Source organism: Nycticebus coucang, chromosome 20 (genome assembly GCF_027406575.1).
Source record: "Nycticebus coucang isolate mNycCou1 chromosome 20, mNycCou1.pri, whole genome shotgun sequence".
NCBI lineage: Eukaryota > Metazoa > Chordata > Mammalia > Primates > Lorisidae > Nycticebus > Nycticebus coucang.
Window position 1 is genome coordinate 37,902,101 of NC_069799.1, and position 23,979 is coordinate 37,926,079.

General features: G+C 51.7%; 1 protein-coding gene and 1 pseudogene across 19 annotated transcripts in view; one reads left to right on the forward strand and one right to left on the reverse strand.

Moving 5' to 3' along the window:
- OBSCN (obscurin, cytoskeletal calmodulin and titin-interacting RhoGEF) overlaps positions 1-12,861 on the reverse strand; it is a 183,397-nt gene extending 170,536 nt beyond the window's left edge. For all 19 annotated transcript variants that reach the window (XM_053572308.1, XM_053572310.1, XM_053572317.1 and 16 more), the window contains exons 1-10: positions 12,719-12,861; positions 8,647-9,655; positions 8,021-8,290; positions 7,654-7,914; positions 6,983-7,291; positions 6,219-6,485; positions 5,648-5,929; positions 5,123-5,398; positions 3,833-4,108; positions 2,054-2,329 (exon numbers count right to left, since the gene is read on the reverse strand). In XM_053572308.1, coding sequence (XP_053428283.1) covers positions 2,054-2,329; positions 3,833-4,108; positions 5,123-5,398; positions 5,648-5,929; positions 6,219-6,485; positions 6,983-7,291; positions 7,654-7,914; positions 8,021-8,290; positions 8,647-9,631 — 3,202 coding nt within the window. In that variant the 5' untranslated portion in view covers positions 9,632-9,655; positions 12,719-12,861. The remainder of the gene's footprint in view (positions 1-2,053; positions 2,330-3,832; positions 4,109-5,122; positions 5,399-5,647; positions 5,930-6,218; positions 6,486-6,982; positions 7,292-7,653; positions 7,915-8,020; positions 8,291-8,646; positions 9,656-12,718) is intronic.
- A 5,902-nt stretch (positions 12,862-18,763) lies between these two features.
- LOC128573244 (uncharacterized) lies at positions 18,764-18,856 on the forward strand (annotated as a pseudogene).
- Positions 18,857-23,979: the final 5,123 nt, after the last annotated feature.

A 23,979-nucleotide genomic window follows, 5' to 3' on the forward strand; every position in this document is an offset into this window, starting at 1 on the left:
CTCAGAGTTGGGGAGGTGTCTCTCCAAGATTAGACCCCAGCGGTATCACTCTATTGTTGTTGGATCTTTGTAGGGAGTGACCCTATGTAGTTCCTCTGGGGCTGCCCCAGCCAGGGAGTTCTGGTTGTAGAAGCAGTTCCCGAGTGTGACACACCTGGATCCAGCAACAGGGCGGATGCGCATGGTTCTGGGAGTGCCTGGCGCCCAGTGACTTTGTCACAGAGAGCCCAAGGCTCCAGCAGTCTCTGGCCAGGAGAAGGGCTCTACACAGAGGCAGGGAGGGCTCCAGAGGGCACACAGCTACCAGAGTCCCTGGCCAGACAAGCGGGCCACATTGGGAATTTTGACTCAGGCACCAAGACAAGGTAGATATGAGACTCCAAAACAGAAAGCCAGGTAGAAAGAAAAATCTTCCAAGAAGCAAAATCCAATAATAAAAAACCCAAAAATATACAACCAGACCTGGAGAATCATGCTTGTAATCCCACCACTTTGGGAGGCTTAGATGGGAAGGTTGCTTTAGGCTGGGGATTCAAGAACAGCCTGGGAAATAACTCTGGTTCCCATCTCTCCAAAAATTAAGAAAAGTAGCAAGCATGGTGGTGCTGCCTGTAGTCCCAGCAACATGGCAGACTGAAATAAGTGGATTACGAAGCCCATGAGTTCAAGGCTGCAGAGAGCTCCAGCCTGGGTGACAGAGCAAGAATCTATCTCTAAAAAAAAAAAAAAAGCTAAAATAAAAAATAAAGATACTAAGAAAATAAGAACCAGTTTTGCTAATTTGAACCTCTCCTTAAACATATGGTGGCAACAGATTGCAGAGGCTCCAACAGAAAGAGAGGACTTGGGGAAAGGACCTCTCTGGAGAGTCCTACTATAGGTCTCACCTCACCACAGATCACAGAGGGGAGAGGGGTTGGTTCTACCCCAACTAAGATAGGGGCCTCCAAGGGACACACAGATTACCTATGGGCACCAATGGGGCCACAGTGGCTGAAGGCACTCACACTGGCTCACAAGAGCCCATGGAAACAACTTCACATTCAGCAAAGCCATGCATGGGGCTTGAGGACTGGCATTAGTGCGAGTATTTACATCTCAGGAAGTGGAGCTGAGCTTCTTACACAAGTAACGTAAGACAGATGAGTGTCAGGTGTGGACAGCAGAAACTGTCTCCCAGAGCTGGCCACCAACCACTAGGGCATTCTGGCTCCCAGTGGAAAACCTAAACACCAAGCTGGGACCAGCTAGTGGCTCCAAAGCAATAGGCAGCCCCAAATTTGGGGGGCAACAGGTGCATGGAGATTTCTTTGGGCCAACTGTGGGCCAAATGCAAGATGGCAGGAGGGGCTTGGTAACAGCAATAAATAGTGTCTACAGCAAAGTATGTCACTGAGTTTTAGGAACCACATAAGAATGGAGTAAACCAAAAGCATACATCCAGGAAAGCACAGCCAGTGTGGACCTTCAGAGGGTGGGCGATTGGGCTGCTGCACAACTTTACTCAAGAGGAGCCTAACTCAAGGTCATCTTAGGGCAACACCAATCATGTGAGAACTTCCAGCACCTTCTTGGCCTCAGGAAGGCAGAAACTGTAGGCTACAGTCTGGGTGGGCAGAGGCAAGAAAAGGAAGACTGTCCCCACCCACAGACGCAGGGGAGGAAAGAAGACAAAGCCCTATTGGAGCTGGGACACACACGTGACACCTCACAAGAGCGTAGACACTATGTGGCCAGCTGCAACAGTGGCGCCCTAAATTAAAGGCACAACTTCAGCTCCCTAAAAAAGAAGACAAAAGCCACACATGTACACAAAGGCTTAACCAAAAGCAAGAAAAAGACTTCTCCCACTGAATAAATATGAAAGGGGATCATGGGAGTACTTTTTGATCATAAACCAAGAATACTGAGTTTTTCCAAAGCACTGGCTAAGAAGTGAACATCTCTCCCAGGCCAGGAGCATATGACAGTATCTGTTGTCACCTAGGGTGCAAAGCAATAGCAGATACTCTGTGACTTCGACAGGTACTGGTCATATAACCAAGGTACTCACCTGTGACGTCCAGGTGGAAGGAGACCTTCTGGCCCCCAGCCTCACAGCTGTACTCCCCAGCATCCGCCTTGCCCGCCTGCTGCACCACCAGCCGCCTCTGGCTCCCCTTTGCCTCCACACGTACTTTGGAGCTGGAGCTCAGCTTCTTTCCATCCTTGTACCATGTCACCTCTGTCTGGGCCTGGGCCACCTCACAGCTCAGAGTGGCACTAGCCCCTGCTTCAGCTTGCACCTCCCTGTGGGCCGGCTGATCTTTTGCAAATACGGCTGTGGGCTCTAAGGACACACAGGGAGGGATATAGGGTCAGAGACATAAGACCAGACTCAGTCCTCCATCAGGGCCTGAGGCTCTCCCTGAGCCCAGTAGTGGCCAAGTCAGGACTGTGCGTGGCAGCACAGTGCACAAAGGTTCTATCCCATGATCTGCACAAGCCAACCGCTCTGAAGCTGTGTGCTAATAACACCACCGGGTTAGCCTTTGGAAACAGCGTCTTCCTGTCTCATGTTTCCCAGAGCCCTCAGCCTATCACCCCTCCCCACATGTTCCCTACCACACAGTGGCCACAGACAACAAGATGGGGCAGAGTCAGGAGGGATGGTCCTCTTTGAACACCAAACCAGGAACCCAGGTCTCTGCTGGCCAAGGCCACAAAAGGAAGATAAGGGAGCAGAGCACCAGTGTAGCCAATCAAAAGAGAGCTGAGTGCCAGCATAGCCAATCTAGACAGCTGAGTACCAATGGGTGCCAATCGGGAAAAATCCAGTGTAGCCAATCTGAGGATAGCTGAGTACCAGTGTGGGCCAATCAGAAGAATTAGCTGCCAGACAAGAACTCAGTGCCAGCCAGGGCCAATCAGTGGGGAGCCAAGTACCAGTGCAGCCAACAGGAAAGATCTCAGTACTAGTGTGGACCAATCACAAGAACAAGTGCTAGTGTGGGCCAGTCACAAATGTGCCAAATGTGGCAGATGGGATGATGTCAATTGGTAGATAGCTAAGTGCTAGGTGGTGCCATTCGGTAGAGAGCTGAGTGCCAGTGTGAGCCAATCAAGAAAGATTTAAACCCATGTGTGTTATAAAGCTATCTGAAAAGTGAGGCTTGTGAATGGAAATGTAGTGCCCAAGTCACAATCTACTTAAAAAGGGTTGTAACAAATATACTTAAGTTAAAAAAAAAAAAAAAAAAGAAAGAAAGATTTAAGTACCAGTGGGGGCCAATTAAGAGAGAGCCTAATGCCAGGCAACTCTCTCAGGAAAGAGATGGCTAAGTGTGTGTGGTCTCCTATGCCCAAGGTAAGTAACAAGCTAGACAAAGTGAAGGTGTGAGGAAAGAAGGGCAGCTGAAAACAGTGATTACCCAGGGGCTTCAGCAGACAGGGATGGGCAGACAAAGGGGGCTCCTTCCACCTGTAGGACCTGTTCTCCAGTCATGGGACATCCTCTCTCCATATCACCAAACACCCACAGAGGGGTTATCAGACTTCATCTGACCTAGACCCCAGACCCATCTACAGATGTCACCCCAGCATCCCTTTCCCACCCAGCTCATCCACACCACAGCACGTGCTAGGATCAGCTCAGCCATGGACTGCTCTGATCTCATGACAGGATGGCATGGTCCTAGAAGCCAGGCAGAGCAAGGGACACAGCTCTAAGACCCACAGAAAGGTGGGGTGCCAAGGCTTCACTACACCTTGGGAGGCCCAAACATGGCCTCTCCCAGAGTTTCACACAGGACACAAACATTCTCCATCCATTATCCCCAACCCGGGCACCCACCTGTGATGTCCAGGTGGAAAGAGATCCTCTGGCCCCCAGCCTCACAGGTGTACTCCCCAGCATCCGCCTTGCCCACTTGCTGCACCACCAGCTGCCTCTGGCTCCCCTTGGCCTCCAAGTGCACCTTCGGGCTAGAGCTCAGCTTCTTCCCATCCTTGTACCACGTCACCTCTGTCTGAGCCTGGGCCACCTTGCAACTTAGCATCGCACTGGCCCCCACTTCAGCCTGCACCTGGGTGAGCTCTGGCTGCTCCTTGGCAAACACCGCTGCGGGCTCTAAAAACAGACCAGGAGGGATGTGCAGTCAGAAGCCCCCCAGGCAAGGATTCCAAGTCCAGGTTCTTTGCTAACAGGCTCTGGATCCCAAGCAATCAAGGTCCTGTCATGGGGATCTTCCATGGTCTGGGTGCTCATATATGGTCAAGCACAGGAGAATACAATGCCTGACACAGCTGAGCCCAGGACCATGGTGTGCACCAGGAGGATGGCATAACATGCCTCTGAGAAATTGCCAAGAAGGCCTGGTAGCTGACCGTCCCTGACAGGACACACTTTTTCTCTTCCCCTAAACTCCTCTTGTCCATGAGATATGTTTTCTACAGCCATAGGTCTGTCATTAGGATCAAAGCAGAATGAAAGTACAGATTCACAAACATTTCTCCAATTTTCTGAAACACCGAAGAGCAGACAGCACAGTGTTCTCTGCTTGGTGTAAATTCAATTCTAAAAGTTATTAAGGACTGTGTTGATGTAGATATTAATTTTTATAAATAAAATGCCTGCATGCCTACACACTTGCTTCTAGAAGCCAACAATGAAAAGTTTTCATTGGCTGGGCTTAGGGGCCTCTCTGTCTTCAGGTCTGTAAATTGGACCCAAGCCTGAGCCTGGCTCACAAACACACAATAAAGCAAAACAAACAAACAAAAAAAAAAACACTGTGAATAAACTCCAGCTGCAGATGTGAACACAACCAGGAGATGTAAGCTCTGGGGCAGATGGACAATATTCACCTAAAGTCTGAATAAAACCAAATTTATACTTGTTCCTCAATTTCTTTCTTGCTATTTTATTTTCCATATTTGGATCCTTCACCCACATAAACATTGTTTTCCATGTCATTCCTTTTCCCAAACAGAGTTGCAACTGCCCCACCAACCACTCACTGGAGAAAAGTGACAATGACCAGGAAGGTCAAGTTCACTGTGCTGGATGCAGCCGGACTTGCTCCCCGCCCCTCAAGAGCCCAGACACACTAACACACAAACATACACACAGAGGCGCGCTCACCAGAGACTCTGAGCTGGAAGTCCACGGAGTCCTCACCAACGCGGCAGGAATAGGTGCCTTCATCCTGCCTGGTGACTGCAACTGCCACCAGCCGGTGCCGTGTCCCCACATCCTCCTGGATGAAGCGCTCACAGGAGTGACTCAGCTCAGTGCCATCCTTGTACCAGCGCACGCGAACGTGGGCCTCCGAAGTCTCACACTCGAACTGGGCCAGCCCCCCAGCCACAGCATCCACACAGCCGCCTGCCATGTCCTTGTGTAGAAAGGCCGTGAGGCCTGTGGGGGTACATAATGGGTCCAGGAATATGCCTGGCCACAGCTGCCATCAGGGCACATCAATCCTCACCCAGACCAAAAAGACTTATCCAGTCTCGGCCGGGTACTCATTGCCCACTCAAGGAACCACCCACCATCAGGAAGTCCTTCCTTCTACCAAGCTGAAGCACCACACCTCATGGGGTTGGAGAATAGGGTGGGGACAGAGGATGTAGACCCAGACCCTGCCCACCTGCACACAGCCCTCACCTTGCACAGACAGCTGGTAGGCAAGGCGGCTACCATGGCTGACACACTCATAAAGGCCAGCATCGTCCCGCACCACATCACGCACAAGCAGCGCCCGCCGCCCAGCAGATGCCTGCACCTCATACTTGGGGCCTGGAGGCAGTGCACGGCCATCTTTCAGCCATGTCACGGCTGCCGCCTGGTCTGATAGCTCAGCCAGCAGCTGTGCCTCCTCATGTAGCCGGGCCAGCACCTCCTGGGCAGCCACAGCTGGTGGCTTGTTGGTGGGCAGCCCCAGGGCCGCTGGTGGTTGAACACGGGTAGATGGGGTAGGAGGGGAATGGGTGGAACACGGAGGAGATGAGGAGAAAGATGGAGACACAGGTGAGGAGACTGACAAAAGTGGGGCCCCTGCAGCCCCAGCCCCTTCATCCACACACACCTGTTGAGTAATGCCACCACCCAGTCTGAGGCAAGCTCCCTGAACACCCACCACATTACCATTCCTGAAAGTGACCCCCTTTCCACACCTGCCCTTAAGGAAATGGGGCTCAGGGTCCCAGGCCAGGTCCCCCACCCCCACCCTGCCTACCTCGGACCTCCATCCTGATGCTACTCTCAATGCCATTGGCCACGAACTTGAGCTGTGCCCCATGCAGGCTGGCCGGCACTCCCCGGATGGTGAGTGTGTGCTGGGTTCGGTCATGGTGGATCACATACACGCTGCTGGCCTTCAGGGCCTGCCCATCCAGGAACCACTCGCCTGCTGAGGCCACCGTGAGGTCCACGGAGAAGGTGACCTCACCACCCTCCACTGCTTCCACTGCCTTCAGTGGTGTCCTTACAGCCAGCTGCGGAACTGCAGAGCAGGCTGCATGAGGGAGGAGCCAGAGCCAGGGAGCAGGGTGTGCACAGAAGGGTCTCTACCTTTCCCTCCTCTTCCTCCAAAGCCTGGACCCAAAGGCCCCTTCTCCAGGAAGCCCAGCCAGCACACATGAAGACAGTAGAAGTACAAGTCAAGCTCACAAAGGAGCAGGAACAAGTGACAGCCACTCAGAAACCCGTCTGGGATCCCATGAACCCACCATGGTGGGGCAGCCCTGAATCCTGGTCCCGTAGGGTGCTGAAGATAGGCAGGCTCCCAGGGAACATGTCTCAGGATTCTTTCTACCTGTGTCAGGGTCCCCTCTCCTTCCAACCAAGGAGGCTCCACCAGAAGCAGGACCCTAGCATCCCCCATCCCACAAAGAGATTCTATGCGGTCACTCTGGCCTCAGCTGAAGCGGAGCCACACCTAAGGAACTGGGCAATACAGGGCCAGGCCAGCGAATGCCATCACCAAGAGATCCCACTTACCCAGGTGAATGGTGCCTGGGAATTCAAGGTAGGGACTCTGGCCAAAGCTGTTGATAGCTGACACCCGGAACTGGAAGTCCCCCTCCTCCGCCACACCAGCCACAGTCAGCTCAGATGTGGCTACCAACTCTGCCTCGTGGCACCGACTCCAGGTATAGGTGCCAAGCCGCTTCTTCTCTACCAGGTAGCCGTCAATGGTGACAGGGCGGTCCCCATAGGCTGGCGGGGACCAGCCAAGGGTCACAGAACTCTCTGTCCTGGTCTTTACCATGGGGTCCACAGGGGCATGCAGTGGTGGCTTCCTGGGGGCTGAGTGAAAAGTGGGATGAGGTCACTGGCTGGGCATCCGCTCTCTGAGCTCTAGGTCTGAGTCACCCAGAGTGGGTGTTACAGAACCCCCAGCCCTCCCAGTGCACGATAATCTGGGAGTCTGGACCACCAGCTGTCAGAGAGGCTCACAGCCCCCTACTCAGGATCTGAAGCCACTTCTCTGATTATAGTGAGAAGAGTGCCTAGACCTCTGAGAAGAGGCCAAGTTTGGGCCCCCAGGGTTATGTCTTCTCCCCACCTTCTCCGTGGCCCTCCCAGCAACAGGCTGGACCCAGAGAGCTGAGCTGAAGGCCGATAAGGAAAGGACACCAACCAAAGACCACTCCCCAGGTTGCCCTCACCAGACACGCAAAATTGGGTGGATGTCCGGCTGTCACCAGCCAGGAAGGCCACCTCGCCCATGTCTTCCAGGCTGCACTTCGAGATGATCAACGTGTGGCATGTGCCCTCTGCATTGATGGTCACGCGGCCCCCGGCCACCACCTCCTCCTGGTTCCTCAGCCAGCGGACTGGGCCCTCCGGGACGGCCAGCTCCACAAAGAACATGGCCGTGTCCCCCACACGCACTGCTGTCTTCCGAGGGAGCTTTCGGAGGAGGTTACCTAGAGTGGATGGAAGAGGGCTGGGCTGGTCGGACTGGGCCTCCAGCTGGCCCCTGCACACTCCCCCCTGCCCCTTGTGCAAACGCCCCTGCCCATCCCCGCCTGCCTTGGACCGCGAGCTCAGCAACAGTGCGGTTGCCCTCCTGGGTCTCGCAAATGTACACAGCGTCGTCGTCAGCAGAGACATTGCGCACTGTCAGCCTGCGCTCAGTGCCCTCTTCCTCAATGCGGTACTTGGCGCTCTCCCACAGCCGTGTCTCCTCCTTGTACCACTTGGCCTCGGTGGTCGGCTGCGGCACCTCACACAGGAACGTGGCCGCCTCCTTTTCCCGCACCTCCAGGTCTCGCAGCCGCTTCTTGAAGGGCACCGCGGGCTCTGCGGGGTGGAGGCTGATTAGGAGTAGCAAAGGAGGACTCAAGAGGACCCGGGTACAGGGGTTCCAGAGTGAGGAGGAGGAGGGGTGGGGTCGGAGGTGGGCGGGCGCAGGAGGAAGGGCCCTGGGCTCCGGAGTGGGGGCGGGGCGGGAGAGGGGAGGGGCGGGTGCAGGAGCCTGCGGAAGTGGAGGGGTGGGGTGTGGGAAGGGGACAGTGTGCGACGGATCGCGGGAGGCTAAGAGTGTGGGGACGGGCAGCGGACCGGAAAACAGGTCGCCCACGTCTACCCGCCTTTCGCGGACCGGGCAGAGACCTGCAACTCCGGACTCCTTGGCTCACGCCCACCAGGCAGCTCACCGCGCACAACGACCAGCACAGAGCTGTAGGTCTGGCCCACGAGGTTGGACGCCGTGCAGGTGTAGAGGCCGCGGTCCGATTGCTTACAGAAGAGGATCTTGAGTACGAAGTTCTCCTGCTCGTCCTCGTATACCACGTGGCGCCGGCCTTCGGTCACCAGCTGTCCGTCTTTCTTCCACACTGTGTCGGGCTTGGGCTCACCAGTCACATAACAGCTGAGGCGCGCGTGCTTGCCTTCGGTCACAGTGCAGGTGCGTGTGCCGCTGCTAGGTGGCGAGGCCGGGGCGCCCTCAGCGCGCATGACCTCGCGCCGCCGCTGCAGGTGTGCCAAGAGCGCGGCCGTGGAGGTTCCTGGCGGGCTGGCCACGTCTGCGTTGGAGTCCACCACCAGCGCGGCGGCGGCACTGGCAGAGCCCAGCGGGTTCTCTGCGCGCACCTCATAAGTGCCGCCGTCGCGCGGCCTTGCAGCCCGGATGCGTAGCGCGCTCGCCTCCCCGTGCTCCTCCACGCGCACGCGGGGGCCATCGGGCTCTCCCAGGCGTCGCCCATCCTTGGACCAGCTCACCGCTGGCTTTGGGGAGCCGCCCACGCAGCAGCGGAAAGTAGCCTCAGAGCCCTCCCGCACGCGGATGGATGTCGGGCGCAGCAGGAAGTGTGGGGCCTGCTCAGCGCACGCGGCCTCAGCGTCCACCTGCAAGCCTACTGCCGCGAAGGCCTCTCCAATGGCGTTGCGCGCGCGACACACGTACTGCCCGCTGTCACCGAGCGCCAGGTCCAGGATGGTGAGTCGGTACAGGTCGCCGTCCTGGGCCAGGCGGAAGCGCGCACCTGCCTCTACTGGCTGCTGGTCTTTCTCCCAGCTCACCTGCGGCGTGGGGTTGCCCACGATCTGGCAGCTGAGTGTAGCATCCTTGCCCACCGACACCACGAAGGCTTTGGGCCGTGTGAGGAAGCGAGGTGCACCGCTAAACGAGGAGGGATCCATGTTGGTACTCGCGGTGGTGGGGTCCTGGGATAGTGTGAGGGAGGTTGAAGGGGGTGTGGGGATGAGTTCCTCTTGCACCCTGAGGCCGGCCTATGTGCACCTCATGGGGTGCCCTGTCGCCTTCCCACACCCCACCCCTCCACTTCCGAAGGCTCCTGCACCCGCCCTCCCCTCTCCCGCCCTGCTCTCACTCCTGAGCCCAGGGCCTTTCCTCCTGCGCCCGCCCAACTCCGACCCCATCCCTCCTCCTCCTCACTCTGGAACCCCATGAGGAGCTAGCCAGCTCCTTCTCTTATCAAGTACCACCTGGAGAACCTAGTTTAAGGCAGGATGTGCCCCAGCCTTTTGGGGGCACTTCAGGTATGGCACCTCTGGCAGATGGGCTCTTGTGAAAGGCAGGCACACCCTGTCTCCTCTCCCCAGCTGGAGGTCTGCTAGAGCACCTACTCCAAACCCAGAGGCCCCTCAGCAAGCACCAGTAGGCCATTCTGTCTTACCTGTGAGTGTGCTGTCTCCTGTCTGATACACACCACTGCCACTCAATTAGCCAATGTGCCTCCAAAACCAAGAGAGGGAAGCTCCCTTAGGAGCTTGGGCACCCATCCCTTACCTATCTCCTCTAACTATTGTTCTTGGCTTCTTCCAGGGGCCTGACCTTCCTGCAGCTACCCTGGACCAGAGCAGACCCTATCCTGCCTCTTCTATAGGGAGCCCCATTTCCCTCAAGGGGGGTATGCTCTTCATCCGTGAGCAGAGAAAGAATGGAAACCATTTGGCACTCCCACACTCATGTCCCCTCCATAGGGCCTGGCCAGGATCCCAGTGGGGAGGGCCAGGGCAGTGCACGGCCAGTGGCATAGATAGGGAGGACAGCTGGAAGATCCCTGTAGCCTGGAGTTGGCAGTGCCTGAAACATCCACCTGGAAGAACTGGAGACCTCCCAGCTGAGACAAGCTGGGCAGGGTCAGCTGAACCCAACCTGGCGAGGGTGTTGCCAGTGACTTGGTCACTCCAGAGTGCTCAGATGCCCTGACCAGCTGGACACACTACAGGAATGGGGTTGGACACCTGGGTCTTCTTGGGCACCATCAGTACCAACAGCCTCAGGTGATGCTCCAGCTGAGCACCCCACCCCAGGCTGAGACCCAGCTGGCCAGCCCCCAGCACAGGTGTGGTGAGATAAGACTTGGCTTTTCCATAAGAAAAGCAAATGTGAGTGGACCCCACAGACATGACATGCTTTGACTGCCTCCATCCCTGGGCAGATACAACTACCCCACAAGGTACCTCACCACACCTTCCCTAAGGCCAGAGCCTCCAGTCTCTGGGCCTGTGCTACCCACTGTGGGCTGACCTAGGCTGATGTTCCCAGGGCCCTCCAGCTCCCAGTCCTATGATTCAGATAACTAATCCATCTTAATCCCCTTGTGGAGCCTGAGCCCAGAGCAGGGCTAGGCTGCACTCAGCTGGTGTCAGTCTGCTGACTCATTGTGCAGTCAGCACCTCTGCCCCCAGCCACCCTCTATCCGCAGCATGACTTTCTGGGGCTGGAGAGAACTTGGGCAGGGGGCTGCCTACAGTGGTGACCAGAGACTGAGTTTTAGCCTCTTGTAGAGAGCTCTCCTCCACCAGCACCTCCCAGGCCCCAAGGGTCTACTTTGACATCAACTCTCCAGGTACCCTGAGCTCTCCTCAGCACTCCACCAAACCATGTAGTCAGTCTGGGTTCCCTCTAAGCAAAATGGGGCATCCTCTCTCCCCCAGCCTTCATCTGGCTCAGCCAGGGTGACAGTAGAATGACACATGAGGCAGCAGGTACAGGCAGCCACTCTGCTCCAGAAGGCCCAGGAGTGGGGAAGGGAGCTCCCAGCCTTTGGCAGGTGCCCAGAGCCTAACCTGGCAATATTGAGTGGAGACCCTACAGTTACCCTAGGCCATCAGGAACAGTGCTGAGGCCCCAGGGCCTTCATTCCCACCATCAGCATGTAGCCATGTGGTGGCAGGCCCACGAGCAGACTATAGGTTAGAGGGAAGGTCTTGGCACCCCTATCAAGCAACCATCCCGATCGGTCAGCAGGCCTGAGGCCAGAGAGGACAAGGGAGCTGTCCTCCTTTCTTGGTGGCCCATATCACAGATGAAGAAACACCAGCCAGGCTGGGAGGGAAAAGACCCACCCAAGGCCACCCCAGGGACGCCCAGGAAATTCACCCTAGCACATCTGGATTGGAGGCTGCTGGACATGCAGACACTGTGGGCATTCCAGGTGCCTCCTCAGGAAGGGGAGACCTCTACCCCCAGCCTGCCAGAAAAGCGCCTCTCTCCAGCCCTATGGTGGGCTCAGGACACACACACACCCCTGAGGTAGACATTCTCAGCCCCCTTCATGGCCCTTCCACCCTAACTTTACAGAACTTGCCACTCTCTGGCCCTCCAGGGACCCTGGGACCTCTGTCAGGGAGAGCTCAGAGTGAGAGTAGGCCCGCAGAGCCTGACCTATCTGCAGCTGCCTTCCCCTTCTCTCCCATCGCCTCAACAGCATGGACTCTAGTGGTAACCTGCTCCCCAATCCCTCCATGCCCTTCCAGAACGGACTTCCAAGGGCAGTTCCCTCAAGGCTGCCTGTGCCTCACCTTAGACCCCTGTGGGCTTCCCACACTCCAGGGGAAATTCTTTCCTGGAATCAGGTGTCAGTGCCCCTCTGGCTGTCCCCAGCGCTGAGCCAACAGGCCCAAAATAGCCCCAGCTGTCAGCGGGCATCCATCTCAGCAGAGCTGGGGGCAGGGCCAACCAGACCCCCAGGCTACTCTTGGAGTGGTGATCAGCCCATGGGGGGGCATGAGGTGGCCGGTGCATGACCCTGGCCCCAGTACCCCCTTCAGCCCCCAGCCAGGCAGGCAGCTCTTTTCCCACATAGGGGCCCAGCTCCGGGTCACCGATGGGGCAGAGGCTGGAGCCCAAGCCCTGCGGTGGGGAGCTGCTCAGCCTGGCCAGACTCTGAAGGTCCTTCTGTTCCCCAACCTTCAGTTAAGCCACCCTCCAGGGCACAGGATAGGTCCCCCACCCTGCTGGGTTCTCTGCCTCCTCACCTCTCTTTATGGAGGGCTCTGGGCAGTGCCCAAGTGGTGGGTCAGGGGCTGCTGGGTCTCACCTCCCTCCAAGTGCCCAGGACCGACAAAGTTTGCACCCAGCAGCCCACACTCTGGCCGGTCCTCAGACTGGACAGGGACGAAAGGACAGGCAGACGCTGTCAGCTGAAGAAGACTGAGCCCGCCCCCACCCCACCCCCACCACCAGCCAGACTGGCCCAGCCCAGCTCCAAAATAGACCCAGTGTCACTATTCAGGATTCAGTTTCACCCTCAGCCCCAAGAGGAGCAAAGGGCAGATGCTCAGGGCCACAGCCAGGGGCAGAAGGACGCCTGTGTCCTCCAGCAATGACACAGACTGGGGGTGGTGGTCACAGCTGGCCTAGTCCCATGCTCAGGCTAGCATCCTGGAGTGCAGGGCAGGAAGGGGCTTGGGTACCTGGGACCACCTCTAGGGAAATTAAAGATCACCCAAAGGGGAACCTGGAAACACCTAAGACCACTCCAGAGGGGTATCCAAGGCCACCCCAAGGGAGACCTGGGACCCCTCCTCCAGGGCCCTACATCTGAATGCACTGGGGTCTGGCAAGGGAAGGTATAAGGCAGCAGTTGCTCACAGGGCCCTGGTCCACCACTCCTGTGATGGTCAGGTCCCTTGCGCTGCTGTCACAGCCCACCCAGCCCCTCCTTGTAGCATGCAGCCTGGCTGGGTCTCTGAGGCATCTTTATGTCAGACTGGAGGGTCCCCTGAGAACCCAGCCCCAAGGCAAGGATGCTAAAGATGCTAGATAGGCCTCACCTGGAGGGAAGACAGGCTTTACCCAGGGAGGACCATGTCTGAAGGAGGAGGCACAGCTGAAGGTGCAGAGAACCAGGGCAGGACTCGGGGGCAGGCCACCTACATCCCATACCCTGGAGACACCTGCCGTCAGATGTGTCACTGATCTGATCCCGACTTCTGGCACCAGGGAAGGCAGAGAAGGGGCCAGCTAGGTAGGGGCCCAGATCTGGGCATGAGAGTACAGCTCCAAGTGATTGAAGGAAAGAGGGGACCCTGGGAGTTTTAGGGTAGACCTGCTCTTTGCCTCCAGGCTTCAGTTCCATCCCTAAGCCAGCAACAGGGATCTGTGTCCTCGACTGTGTACCCCAGCCACTGGAGACACCCTCTCCTGGGTGTTGGCCATCATCTCTTGTCCTCAAATGGTGGAAAGAGAGTGAGAGTCTCTCTGGCTTTTCTTAAAGACATTAAACCTATCATGAGGGCCCTCGTGATAGGCCCTCGTAATCACCCTCCCAAACATTCCATCTTCTAATACCATCACCTTGGGGCTAAGGATTTCAACCTGTATATTTGGGGGGACACATTCACTCCATAGTGCCAGTGAGAGGAAAAAGTTGGAAAGAGAGCCTACTCCTTGGGGACATGGCTCTGTAGAACCACAGTGGTGTCAAAGGGTGTCTGCATGCTCTGTGTGCACATGTGTGTAGGCATGCCTGTCTGGCTTCATGGGCAGGCCTGCTTGTGTATGCATGTCTGTGTGGCTGCACATGTGCATGTTTCTGTGTGGGTGTGCAAGCATACCTGTTTGGCTCCATATGTGCATGTGTGTATCCATGTGAGTGCATGCATCAGTGTGCGTGCATGGCTGTATGTGTGTACATGTGAGTGTGCATGCATGGTGTTGTGCCCCACACCCTCCCAGGACAGGACAGTGGGTCGTGCACAGGGGACACCCATGCTGGCCAGCCCCATGCACATCCTCCTGGAGGAATTGAGCCCCCAGAACCCCCAGGAGCTGCCCCTGCCCGCCCAGCCCTCTTCACTATGCCCTCGCCCCAAGAACCCCCCTGAGCACCACCATCCAGCATGAACTGGCTTGTTCATCTCTCTCCCACATGTTTTCTAATCCATATGACTCCTCCTTTGGTTTCATATTTCCCAGAAATGTATGTGTTAAAGAAAGCAGGATATTCCCACTACAGAGCTTCCAAGGGCTGCATCTCACAGGAGGAACCCTAGCATCTCATTCGCACCATCACAAGCTGTAGGATACTATGGATGGGAGCCCAGATGTGTTCATTCCCCATTCCTAGCCAGAATCCTCTGTAGAGAGAAGGTTCACAGAGCCACTGTCTGGTCACAGGGCAAAAGGAAGGAGGCAAATAATTGGTTTAGGAAAAGCAAATGTTAGTTCTCCTCTTCAGTTACCAATGTTCATGTGAAAGCCCAGGGCCCTGAGGCCCCAACAACTAGAGACTCTGATAGCTGGGCTAGGTCCCATCCTGGCTTTTGTTGAAGTAAAGCTGGTATTCTCACACTCACTACTGGACAAGCCTGCACACCAGGCCTGGGAGGCTTATAGGATGGAGGTTGTGCTGCCTGTACCCTCAGCATGGGCCTTGGGTGGGGGGCTCAGCCCTGCTAGCCAGCACACCCTCTGGAGAAGAAGCCAAACTCAGCCCAGAGCAGCCATGCCTCTGCATCCAGGAGAAATAGAGTCCAGGACAAGGGCTTGGAGCCTGAGAGGGGCCCAACAGCCTGGAAGAATCGAGTTTGAGGGTGCAGATCAGGGACCCCAATCAGTACATCATAGCCTGTGACCAAACCTTCCTCTATCCTCCCCAGTGCTGTGACTCCTCCCCCTCCTCACAGGTCAGCCTCCTCCTACTTTGTCCTCCCCTGGGCTGTGACTCCTCACAGCTGCTCTTCTGTCCTCCGCACAGCTTAGCCTCCTCCTCTGTCCTCCTCTGGGCTGTGACAACTCGCCACAGGTCATTCTCCTCCCTAGTCTTTGTCCTCCAACCTCTGCATTCTCCCCTGCCTGGAGGACTGTCCCCCGTGCTTAGTGAATATGATGAGTCTAAACCATTAGAATACTCAATATCTGGCCTCATATGCCCTATAGAGAGGATATGGGATGCCATCACCCATCTGTTCTTTCTGAATCCGGGGTTGTTTGTCAGTTTGGAAACCTGGTGCTCAGAGTATCCTGTGCCCTCAATGCCTGTTGGTCACTGGCCATGACCATCACATGAACAGCCCCCATCATCAGAGATTCCACCACCCAAACCAAATACATCCCTTTTGAGAGGGTCTCCCCACCTTCACTCCTAGCCTCTGGTAATCACCACAAGTAAACTTCCTCAAGTAAAATTTCCGGAGCAAAATAAAATCTATTGGGTGCAAGTTCAGTTGACTCCCACCCTCATAAAATTTTTTTAATTTTACTTATTCATTCCTTTTTGTATTGAAACAAATAGTATGCATATATATAGGGTACATCTTATGTTTTAATATATGCATACAAGGTGTACTGATCAAATCAAGATATTTTGCTATCCATTACCTCAAGCATTTATCATTTCTCTGTTTTGAGAACATTCCAAATCTTCTTTTCTTCAAACCCGCCAGCATCGATGTATGTGGCTGCTACAAAAGGGTATGATTCAGCAATTACCCTTCTGGGCAATACACTGAGGAGATATTTGTATATCCTGGTTTAGAGCAGCATTATTTCCAATAATCAAGAGGTGGAGGCTCAGTGCCTGTAGCTCAGCGGCTAGGCACCGGCCACATACACCTGGGCCGGAGGGTTCAAACCTGGCCCGGGCCTGCTAAACAACAATGACAACTACAACCAAAAAATAGCCAGGCATTGTGGTGGGCGCCTGTAGTCCCAGCTACTTGGGAGGCTGAGGCAAGAGAATTGCTTAAGCCCAAGAGTTTGAGGTTGCTGCGAGCTGTGACATCACAGCACTCTATCGGGGGCAATACAGTGAGACTCTGTCTCAAAAAAAAAATAAAAAAGAGGTGGAAGCCATTCAAGTGTACAAAAACAGATGAATGGATAAACAAAATGTGGTCTATCCATGCAATGGAATATTATTCAGTCTTTAAAAGCAGGAAATTTTGGCATGGCACCCGTAGCACAGTGGTGAGGGCGCCAGCCACATACACTGAAGGTGACAGGTTCGAACCTGGCCCCGGACAGCTAAACAACAATGGCAACTGCAACAAAAAATAGCCAGGCATCGTGGCGGACACCTGCAGTCCCAGCTACTTGGGAGGCTGAGGCAAGAGAATCGCTTAAGCCTGAGAGTTTGAGATTGCTGTGAGCTGTGACGCCACGGCACTCTATCAAGGATGACATAGTGAGATTCTGTCTCAAAAAAATAAATAAATAAATAAAGCAGGAAATTTTGTAACAGCTACAATAAGGATAAATCTTGAGGACACCATGCTCTGTGAAACAAGCCAGTCACAGAAGGACACATAATGTATGATTCCACTTACATGTGGAACCTAGAATCATCAAATTCATAATGACAACGTAGAATGTTGGTTGCCAGGGGCTAAAGAAGGGGGGAATGAGAAATGTTTATTCAATGGGCATAGAATTTTAGTTTTTAAAAGATGAAGAAAGGCTGAGCAGAGTGGCTCATCACCTGCTACCAGCACTTTGGGAGATCAAGGTGGGAAGATCACTTGAGACCAGGAGTTTGAGGCCAGTCTTGGCAACAGAGTGAGATCCCTATCTCTACAAAAAGTAGAAAAATTAGCCAGGTTTGGTGGCACTTGCCTGCAATCCCAGCTACTTACAAAGCCAAGGCAGGAGGATTGCTGGGTTACTTGAGTCTAGGAGTTTGAGGCTGTGGTAGCCATGATTGTGCTACTGCACTCTAGTCCAGGCAACAGAGTAAGACCCTGTCTCAAAAAAAAAAAAAAAACAAGAAAAAAGTCGGAAGGAAGTCCATAATACTCTGAAATTAAAAAAAAGAAATAGAGCCAGGCACAGTGGCTCACACCTGTAATTCTAGCACTCTAGAAGGTCTGGGCAGGTCGCTTGCTTGAGGTCAGGAGTTCAAGACCACCCTGAAATAGAAAAACTAGCCATGTGTGGTGGTGTATGCCTGTAGTCCCAGCTACACGGTAGACTGAGGCAGGAGGATCGCTTGAGCCCAAGAGTTTGAGGTTGCCATGAGCTATGATGACAATACAGGACTCTGGTAACAAAGTGAGACTCTGTGTCAAAAAAAAAAAGAAAGGAAAAAAAGACAGAGGGAGAGAAGGAAGAAAGAAAGGAGAAAGGGAAAGAAAGAGAGAGAGAGGGGGGGAGGGAGGGAGGCAAGGAAGGGGAAGAACAAAAAGATGGATGATGGAGGGAAGAAGGGAGGGAGGGAGGAAGAGAGGAAGGGAGGAAAGAAAGAAAGGGGGAGGGAGGGCAAAAAGAAAGAAAGAGAGAGAGGGAGAAAGAGAAGAAAGGGGAAGGATAAAAAGATGGATGAATGGATGATGGAGCAGAAGAAAGAGAAAGAAAGAAAAAATAAAGAGAGACAGAGGAAGGAAGGGAGGGAGGGAAGGAAAGAGAAAGAAAGAGTGGGAGGGAGGGAAAGAAGGGGAAGGACAAAAAGGTGGATGGATGGATGATGAAGGGGAAGAGAGAGAAAGAGAGCAAGGAAGAGAGGGAGGGAGGGAGGGAAGGAAATAAAAGACAGACAGGAGTAGGGAAGGAAAGAGAAGAGAAAAGGAAAGAAAGATGAAAAGTTCTGGAGATGATGGTGGTGATAGTTGCACAGTAAAGTGAATGTCCTGAATGTCACTGAACCATACACTAAAAAATGGTTAATGTTATGTTATGTGTATTTTAACATGATAAAGAGAATTGGGGGAGGAAGAAGACTTAACATAGAGATGATTAGGGTGTGCAGAGAGTCCATGCCCAAAGGGCAGAAGAGGAGCCATGCTGCTCAACACATTTAGGTCTGGTTCCTCCAAAGCATTGGGGTAGTTCTGGCTGAGCTTCAGAAGAAAAATGAAATTGTCTTTGCAACAATGGTCTTGCCAAGCTTTTGTCATGAATGAAAAGACAGCAGATCTGGGGACAAAGATGTGTGAATCAAGGGCAGGAATGTTGAAAAACCCAGTCCCTTAGGACACTATCCTAAGCAAGTGACCCTCTGTGTCAGTGAGCATATTTCTTCATCATGCCAACCGTACACTGTCTTGGCAGAGGGCTTTTGTTTTGAAATATTCATGTCTTTTTTGATCCTTTTGTAGTTCATAAGCGTTTTCAAGCACATGCATGAAATGTGCCTCCCACAAATCTTGTTCTGACGTCAGCACATTACCCATCTGACATGAAAAATAAATAAATAAATAAAAGTATTCATGTCTTTTTAAATCACCTCGTGGTTTCTGACTGTGATCTTAAGGCCTCTGTCTCTAGGATATGCCAAGTGTGTAGGAAAAGCCTTTGCTTCATTTTAAAATCCTACCTAAGCCAAAGAAAGCCCGGTCTTAGACACCGGCTTTGCTCCTAAGATGGCATGAGCTCCTAGACAGCAGAGGGTAGTTCCATCACCAGCCAGAGGGCCTGGGCTTCAAGTAACACCCAATTCTGTCCCTTCCATGAGCAAGTCGGCCATGCCTGGCTCCCACTCAAACAGGTGTGTGTGAGTTTATGTGTGTGTTTGTGTGTGTTATCAATTGGGGGCAAGCAATTTGATAGCTTTCTTCCTTAGCAACCCCAGCATTAACTAAACTTGAGAATTCTTTTATTCTACAATTAATCTGAGCAAGGTCTAAGGTCCACAGTACAACACTAATAGCTCTCAGGGCTTGTTTTAGACAAAATGTTGGTTGGTATCTCAGGGGCAACATAAACACGACACTGAGAACCAAACCAACCATCAAACTAGTTATGGAAAAGGCCACACCCACATACTCATAAATGTAATTTTTGCCTCCTCAAAATAGCATTTTGTTATAGATTTTTAAAGGATTAAATAATATTTAATGGATAGATTGGAGACAAAATTGCTGAATTATGAAAACCAAGTCTGCACACCACCAAGCCTCAATAGAAAGCCCACAGTCGGGCTTTAGAAACAGTTTAGAACCTGTGACATATTGGGAAATATATACCAGATCTTTGAAGCAAACCAAGTAGACCAGAGACTACCACTGTCCTGGAAACTCACTCAGAGACTTTACCGAAGTTCCTAAGAACAGAGGGTTCTAAGCTTTCTCCACAGAATCTGACTTTATTCACGGAGTGTGGTACATCTTTGGAGGGTGGGACACAAGTGTAAGAGGGTCTTTATCTAACAAATGCAATCAGTGTAACCTGGTTCTTTGTATCCTCAGTGAATCCCCAATAATTAAAAAAAAGAAAGAAAGAAACTGACTTTATTTGAAACAGACCATGGGAAACTTCAAGCCTATAGGTGCTATTGAAAATAATTGCTCCTCTTGGCAGCACCCCTAGCTCAGTGGGTAGGCGCCAGCCACATACACCGAGGCTGGTGGGTTAGAATCTGGCCTGGGCCAGCTAAAGCAACAATGACAACTGCAACAGAAAAATAGCTGGGCGTTGTGGCAGGCACCTGCAGTCCCAGCTACTTGTGAGGCTGAGGCAAGAGAATTGCTTAAGCCCAGGAGTTGGAGGTTGCTGTGAGCTGTGACGCCATGGCACTCTACCCAGGGCAACAGCTTGAGATTCTACCTCAAAAAAAAAAAAATTGCTCCTCTTACCAACAAGTTGAACCACAGGCCAGTTAGTTCACCAGGGAGAACACAGAAAGAGATAGCTAGGAAGAACCTCCTGGGGTCAGAACAAACCTCAAAGGCTGCCCCAGAATGAATCTTGGGCCTGGCTGACTTCACTTAACATAATGACCTCCAGTTTCAACCATGGTGCTTCAAATGACAAGATATCATCCTTTTAATAGCCAAATGTTATTTTAACTGTGTATAGATGCCACATTTTCTTTATTCATCCATTGATGGACACTTAGGTTGACTTCTTATCTTGGCTAATGTAAACAGTACTGCAATATATACACAAGTGCACATTTGTGTGTATACTGATTTCCTTTCTTTGGGATGAACGTCAGTTAGGAATCAATAACAAAAATGACTCCTAACCAAAAGACAATGAAGGCTTGGCACCTGTAGCTCAGCGACTAGGGTGCCAACCACATACACCAGAGCTGGCAGGTTCAAACCCAGACCAGGCCTGCCAAAGAACAATGACAAATACAACCAAAAACACAGCCAGGTGTTGTGGTGGGCACCTATAGTCCCAGCTCCTTGGGAGGCTGAGGCAAGAGAATTGCTTAAGCCCAAGAGTTTGAGGTTGCTGTGAGCTGTGACGCCATGGCACTCTACCGAGGATGACATAGTGAGACTCTGTCTCAAAAAAAAAACACAAAGACAATGGAGCAATTTATGTCCCCAGGGCAAAATGTTGGACTTAGCAGACAAAGGCTTCAAAGCAATTACTTTACCTATGTTCAAAAACTTAGGAAAACCACATTTAAAGAACTAAAGGGAGGCATAAAGCTGGCTGGGCATGGTGGCTCATGCCTGTAATCTTAGCACTCTGACAGGCCAAAGCAGGTAAATTGCTTGAGCCCAGGAGTTTGAGATCACCCTAAGCAAAAGAAGGACCCCATCTCTACTAAAAATAGAAGAAATTAGCCAGGGGTGTAGTGGTGCACACCTGTAGTACCAGCTACTCAGGAAGCTGAGGCAAGAGTTTGAGTTTGAGGTTACTGTGAGCTATGATATCATAACACCCTGCTCAGGATGACAGAGTGAGACTCCATCTCAAAAAAAAAAAAAAAAAAAAAAAGGAAGGCATAATGCTGATGTCTTATCAAATAGATAATAGTAATAAAGAAATAGAAATTATAAAAATAACCCAGTGGAAATTCTGAAGTAGAAAAGTATAATAAATGAAATTTAATATTCATTAGAGAGGCTCAGTGTTAGATTTTTAACTGGAAGAAGAAAAACATCTATGACTTCAAGACAGATTGATAGAAACTCTGCAATCCAAAGGGAAGAGAGCATAAAGAATGAGGAAAATAAATAGAGCCTTAGAGAAATCTGGTACACTATTAAGCACACTAACAAACACATGAGAAAAACAGCCCATCACATGCAAGGCAGTCCAATGAGATTAACAGCTGATTTCTCAACAGAAACAATGGATACTAGGAGACAGTGGGATCCCAGAAACAAGATAAAGTAATTCAATATATAACCTCTTCTTGCCCAAAACAAAACAGAATGACTTTGATAATTTAGAATTCCTTTGCCTTTGTGTGCATAACTGCCCAACTCTTCTTCACCCAAACTTTGAGCACCATGTGGGTATAGGTAGCAAAGCACAGGTTTCCTGGGTGAATCATTCTTTCACCAAAATGTCAATTAAAATAGAATCTTAATTTGAGAGTTTATCTATTTTTACCTGCTTGAATAAACATATTTAATTCTTTTTTTTTTTTTTTTTTTGCAGTTTTTGGCCAGGGTTGGGTTTGAACCCACCACCTCCAGTATATGGGACCAGTGCCGTACTCCTTGAGCCACAGGTGCCACCCAAACATCTTTAATTCTTTTAAAAAAAATAGAATCTTAAAAAATGCTAAATCAGATTATTAAAATAAGTGCAACGTGCTTAAAATAATGTTAACATTATTCCTATTAGTGATCATTATTAAATTGATATCAAATCCTAAGAGATGCTATAAATTACTTGCTGGTGGGGATTGTGATCCTATTGGTTGAATTCTAAAAGTTCTGAAATTGGTCCTTAATGCTTGCTCATGAAGTTCAAGAGGAAATCAACTGCAATTATTAATTCAAGTGAAAATCCTAAAATGACCACATACCTTGACGGGGTGTTTCATGAAGGAAAGCTCATATAAAAATTTAAACAATTTAAAGTAGAACCAGGCCTGGTGGCTCAGCCTGTAATCCTAGCACTCTGGGAGGCTGAGGCAGATGGATTGCTTGAGCTCAGGAGTTCAGGAACAGCCTGAGCAAGAGTGAGACCTGTCTCTACTAAAATTAGAAAAACTAAAGCTAGGCATAGTGATGCATGTCTGTATCACTCAACCTGGGGAGGCTGAGGCAAGAGGAACTCTTGAGCCCAAGAGTTTGAGGTTGCTGTGAGCTATAATGCCATGACAGTCTACCTAAGGAGACATAGTGAGACTCTGTCTTAAATAAATAAATAAATAAATGAACAATTTAAAGCAAATGTAAGAATTTTAATAATCAATCCTCCATCTGCTAAAAAAAAAATGCCAGGGGGGCGGCGCCTGTGGCTCAGTGAGTAGGGCGCCAGCCCCATATGGCGAGGGTGGCGGGTTCAAACCCAGCCCCGGCCAAACTGCAACCAAAAAATAGCAGGGCGTTGTGGCGGGTGCCTGTAATCCCAGCTGCTCGGGAGGCTGAGGCAAGAGAATCGCGTAAGCCCAAGAGTTAAGAGGTTGCTGTGAGCCGTGTGACGCCACGGCACTCTACCCAAGGGCGGTACAGTGAGACTCTGTCTCTACAAAAAAAAAAAATGCCAGGGAATGCACTTAAAAAAAAAAAAAAGCAGCCCTTGTCTGGGCAGAGGTCACAAGATTATCTTAGTCAAAGATGGCATTAATCAGAACCATCCCCTTTAAAAGCTTTTTTTTTTTTTTAAGACAGAGTCTCACTATGTCGCCCCGGGTAGAGTGCCGTGGTGTCTCAGCTCAGAGCAACCTCCAACTCTTTGGGCTTAAGCAATTCTCTTGCCTCAGCCTCCCAAGTAGCTGGGAATACAGGCGCCCGCCACAACGCCCAGCTGTTTTTTTGCTGCAGTAGCCATTGTTGTTTAGCTGGTCCAGGCCGAGTTCAAACCCGCCACCCTCGGTGCATGTGGCTGGGACCATAACCACTGTGCTACAGGTGCTGAGCCTTTAAAAGCTTTTTATTTCAGCTCAGCACCTGTAGCTCAGAAGCTAGGGCACCAGCCACGTACACCAGGACTGGCGGGTTTGAACCCCGTCTGGGCCTGCCAAATAACAACAAAAACAGCCAGGCGTTGTGGCAGGTGCCTATAGTCCCAGCTACTTGGGAGGCTGAGGCAAGAGAATCATTTAAGTGCGAGAGTTTGAGGTTGCTGAGAGCTGTGACACCATATCACTCTACCAAGGGTGACATAGTGAGACTCTTGTCTCAAAAAAAAAAAAAAAAAAAGCTTTTATTTCCGCTTCTGTTCAGAAGCAGAACATTAGTATTTTAAGATGGGAGTCTGATAACCTTCTCATTTGCTGGCAAATTAATAAAGTTCTCTTTCCTTCTAAAAAATAAGTGAACCAAAATATTTGCTAAAATTTTGAAAATGCTTGTAAATATTCTTCTTGACATGTTCCCCCCCCCCCAAAAAAAAGCCCTGTGGGGCACCCTTGTTTCATAGTTAGCAGCATGAGCCCTCTTTC